The following is a 5,000-nucleotide window of genomic DNA, read 5'->3' as shown; positions in this document are numbered from 1 at the left end:
ACAATGGCTGTGATTGGTTGATATAGCAATCTACACAGGGTTTACTATCGATGGTATGTGTTTTTTAGAAATACCCACTATTCTAACCGCTTGATCAATAGAACCAACACAGAAAATTATTTGTAAACTTTGACATTTATAATCTGATCTAGAAAATCGTGTGATAACTAGTCGCCCATTTGTCGGTATAAAAACAATAAAAATGGTCAGAGAGAGGGCGATTTCATACATCATTGTTTATAAACAACCAAACTATGATTGTCCGAGCACATGTGAAGATGTGTCACAAATTCCATGTTTTGATTGGTCAAAAATCTACTGGTTAATTCCTAGCCTGTCTGAATGGCTGGTCTAGAAAAATAGGAAATTGTCCCTGCCATGTTTTTTTTCTTAATTGTGACCTTTCGTCTCAAAATGGTATTAAGTCGGGATGATTAAGATGCTTAAAATGGAATTTGTAGCCAGAAATATCATGCTTAAGTTGAGTTTATAATAATATGCTTTATAGAGGAGAAGGAATATCATATTTTACTGTGCTAAATACCAACGTTTCATATTTATTTTTGACCAGTTTAGCTATAATTTGACTTTTTAGCATCTGGACCATCCCGACACAATACCATTTTGAGACGTTGGGTCATAATTTTGAAATTTTTTTTGTAAGCTCCTCAGACTTTAATTTGGCTCCTTTCATGAAATGATTTACGATTGATTTAAAGTTGGCATGTCATACCTAATACATATATTATATATGTTATGTAGTTTTGCCAGAATTCTGTCTTTGCGTGTTTGGTGGCAAAGTTGGTGGTCATTTTGATACAGAATTATCCATTGTTAAAAAATTCCTATTTTTCATCTCAAATTCCTATTTTCTGACCTTCTGCTTCCACTATTGGAATATGAAGGGTTAGCAGGTCTGAGAACTAGAATTGTTATGTAGCACTGAGTGTAAGGCTATTAGCATAATGCAAATTTAACATAAAATAAGTCCAGGTCAGACGGTAGAAGGTGGCGACGGTTTGGTTGGCCATACCCTGCGGAAAGAGCCCTGTAATATAACCAAGCAGGCTCTCGAATGGAACCCAAAGGGCAAGAGGAAACGGGGTCGTAAACAGACTTGGAGGAGAAGCCTTCACCAAGATTTGTGCGTCTCCAATCTTACCTGGAGTGAGGCAAAGGTCTGTGCCAAGGACAGAAGAAGATGGAAGAGTGCTGTTGAGGCTCTATGCTCACCAGGAGCCCAGAGTCATAAGTCTACATAAAATTAACATCATTTATTTTTTTTTTGGACTGATCTTCAAATGTTCAGGTTGACAGCTATATCTTATGCATTCTTGAATTTCTTTTTCTTTCTTTTCATCTAATAGAAGCAGTTAGAAAGACTGTGAAAGTAAAAGGATTGAACTCTGAGGAATGTGAAATTTGTAAGACAGTCTTGGGGTTCTTAGACGGTATACTCAAGGACAATGCTACACAGGTTGGTTAATGGAAATTTTACTTCTTGAAACTCAAAGGAAAACGATAATAATAAGAAGCAATGGAGTGTAAGCTTCAATGTATTGAATGAAGACAGATAATTTGGACGTTTCGGGTTTCCCCTTTATCAACAAAACACAATGAATGAAACAGTAAAGGACGAATGACAGATGTGAGATTCGTCCTTAGTTTTTCATTCATCATGTTTTGATGATAAAGGGATATCCCGAAATGTCCATAGTATCTGTCTTTGTTCAATATATTAAAGTTTACATTTCATTGCTTATCGTTATTTTTGTCACAGGTGAGTTCTGTAATCCAGCAATATTAACTTTGGAATTTTTTGATTCTTAAAGTAATCCACTTGCCTTCATCAAATTTTGTTACTCAACCCATCTCAAAAATATTCCCAGTGATGATTTAAAGAAAAGAAAACAGAAAGCCCGCAGTTTGGCTGTACAGTTGGGTTTTATTTTTTGTAATCATGAAATTGCAAGTAATCAAAGGATGTATTTTGCTTAAGTATGTGTATGTGTGTAATTGAATGAGAGAGAGAGAGAGAGAGAGAGAGAGAGAGAGAGAGAGAGAGAGAGAGAGAGAAAGAGAGAGAGAAAGAGAGAGAGAGAGAGAGAGAGAGAGAGAGAGAGAGAGAGAGAGAAGAGAGAGAGAGAGAGAGAGAGAGAAGAGAGAGAGAGAGAGAGACGGAGAGAAACAGAGAGAGAAGGGGTGAGTGATAGCGAGAGATCGTATGTATGTGTGTGAGGGAGATTGTATGTAATCGGGTACTGTGTGTGTAACAGACATCATCAGCAGATTATTTTCTTTCATTATAATAATAATAATAATAATAATAATAATAATAATAATAATAATAATAATAATAATAATAGAGCTTTATTGTCCATAAATATGGCAATTTGTCATTTAGTACACTTGATATTCTGTAATATGATTACTATAATATATATTCAACAGATTTTTCACTTCTTCCTACTCTCTCTCTTCTTCCTTTTTTTCTCTCACGTGTTCATGCACATACACATACACACACAACACATGTGTTGTTTTTTTTTTCCCCAGGCTGAAATAGTGGATGCCTTATCCAAGGTGTGTGACATCGTGCCCAGCTCTATCAAGGCTGACTGTAAGAACTACATTTCTCAATACTTCAACGAGATTGTAGAATTGTTGTTGGATTTCCCGCCCAGTGAGATCTGTCGAATCCTCAACCTCTGCCCCTCAACATCAGGTGTGAATTTGGCTTTAATCATTGCAACAGATCATTGCTCAATTTCATTTTAAACTTTCAGGAGCGAGCAACGTTTTCAATTGAATTCAGAAAAGTCTTTAAGATAGAATTTATAAAAGGTTACAAGATAGAATTTAGAAAAGGTTATAAGATAGAATTTAGAAAAGGTTATAAGATAGAATTTAAAAAAGGTTATAAGATAGAATTTAGAAAAGGTTATAAAATAAGATTTTATAAAAGGTTATAAGATAGAATTTAGAAAAGGTTATAAGATAGAATTTAGAAAAGGTTACAAGATAGAATTTAGAAAAGGTTATAAGATAAGATTTTATAAAAGGTTATAAGATAGAATTCAGGAAAGTCTTTAAAATGGAATCTAGAAAAGGTTATAAGATAAGATTTTATAAAAGGTTATAAGATAGAATTCGGGAAAGTCTTTAAAATAGAATTTATAAAAGATTATAAGATAGAACTTAGAAAAGGTTATAAGATAAGATTTTATATAAGGTTATAAGATAGAATTTAGAAAATGTTATAAGATAGAATTTAGAAAAGGTTATAAGATAGAATTTAGAAAAGTCATTAAAATAGAATTTAGAAAAAGTTATAAAGTAGAATTTAGAAAAGGTTATAAGATAGAAGTTAGAAGAATTTAGAAAGGTTTATAAGATAGAGTTCAGAAAGGGTTTAAAGGTAGAATTCAGATTGTCTTTGATATAGAATTCGGAATAGTCTTTAAGATAAAATTCGGAAAGTGGATAAGATAGAATTTAGAAAAGCTCATGAGATAGAATTCAGAAAAGTCTTTAAGATAGAATTCATAAGGTTTATAAGATAGAATGCAGAAGTGGTTTTATGATAGAATTAAAAAAAGCCCTCTAGATACATTGCCAGGCCAAACAAAAATACAAGAGAAAATGATTAAGAGCATTATTTTTATCACAATTTCAGATTTTGTTGGAGGCTTAATCCTTCTATTCAGTCTCTTTATAACCACTTTTCAACACTAAGGGTTTTTCAACACTTTCAATACATCAGCAATAAAAAAAACAACTTCATATCAATTTAATGCCAGTCGACATAATAATAATAAATGTTTGTAGTCCACCAAATGGCAATTTCAATATTCAGAGTCAAGACCAAAAAGCCCCCCAAAAACCCCAATAAAATGAGTGTTGGGTGGTAAAACAGACTTCAAGAAATTACTTAGTACTGTGCTGATTGCGCTTGAGTTATATATGATTAAGACATTAACATTTAATGTCCTTATTTATTTATTATTATTTTTTAGAATGAATGAATTAATTAATTTATTCATGTATTTATTAATGTTCTTATTTATTTAATTTACTTTCAGATGTTCTTGATGTGAAAGTAGATCTGAAATGTGAATTGTGTGAAATGGTGATTAAAGAGCTTGATACTTTGATATCCTCTCCTACGACCGAGGTTAGTCATGTATTTCTTTCTTATTGAATGTTGCTACCAGCAGTATTAAGGCTAAACAGTTTTCTCATCGGTACATGACATTACAAGCACTCCTTCAGCCTACCTTAGTCTCATGGAGCTGTAATGCATTCTGATGTTTATTTAAGAAATAAAGATAAATATAGTTGTCTGTAATCATCCCAAAGGAAAATATTTGTTGAAGGTCTTATGAAAATAAGACAGGAATCACTCAGATGAGTCCTCCACAAAAAGAGCAATACGTTTTAAGTGTCTTAATTAATTAATAATTATGCCCTTCCGCCACGACATCATAAGATATCGTCGCCTAGGCATTCCACGAAGGAATGTAGATTAAACAAGATGTCTGATGTCAACAGGAATCACCCATGTTGTCCAAGTGAGCAAATTGGGGATTAATAATCTTGCCCAAGGGAAAAAACTAAAGTGCCTGAAGTGGGGCTCGAACCCAGGACCTTCCGGGTCACAGTACAATGCCTTAACCACTCAGCCACTTCGCCTCAGTGTCTTACTGGAAGTAAAAACGAGATATCTACAGGAAGGCTGAGCCCAAGGCTCCATGGATCTAAGTGTCGTCTTGTATCCAATCTCCACTCCTGTCCTCTATTGGGTGAAACAAATCTATTAATAGCAGCTGTTTCCCATGCTTTGGATGTGCGGCGATGTGGTCTTGTGGTATGACATTGGGATTCGAAGGTCCTGGGTTCGAGCCTCACTTGGTGCATAGTTGAGTCCTTGGAAAAGGCTCTTTACTCACATTGTCCCACCGTGTAAAATGAGTACCTGGCCGTTTTCTGTGTCTGAAAAA

At 34.1% G+C, this 5,000-nt stretch overlaps 1 protein-coding gene across 1 annotated transcript in view; it reads left to right on the top strand.

The window, feature by feature from the left end:
* Positions 1-5,000, top strand: part of LOC144973778 (prosaposin-like) — a 17,538-nt gene that overhangs the window by 7,844 nt on the left and 4,694 nt on the right. Inside the window, exons 6-8 of the mRNA XM_078916673.1 lie at positions 1,368-1,477; positions 2,557-2,725; positions 4,083-4,174. Coding sequence (XP_078772799.1) covers positions 1,368-1,477; positions 2,557-2,725; positions 4,083-4,174 — 371 coding nt within the window. The remainder of the gene's footprint in view (positions 1-1,367; positions 1,478-2,556; positions 2,726-4,082; positions 4,175-5,000) is intronic.

The sequence above is a fragment of the Berghia stephanieae genome, chromosome 5 (genome assembly GCF_034508935.2).
Source record: "Berghia stephanieae isolate SIO BIC M18660-M18661 chromosome 5, UCSD_Bste_1.3, whole genome shotgun sequence".
In the NCBI taxonomy this organism is placed as follows: Eukaryota; Metazoa; Mollusca; class Gastropoda; order Nudibranchia; family Aeolidiidae; genus Berghia; species Berghia stephanieae.
This window is presented reverse-complemented; position numbering and strand designations above follow the sequence as displayed.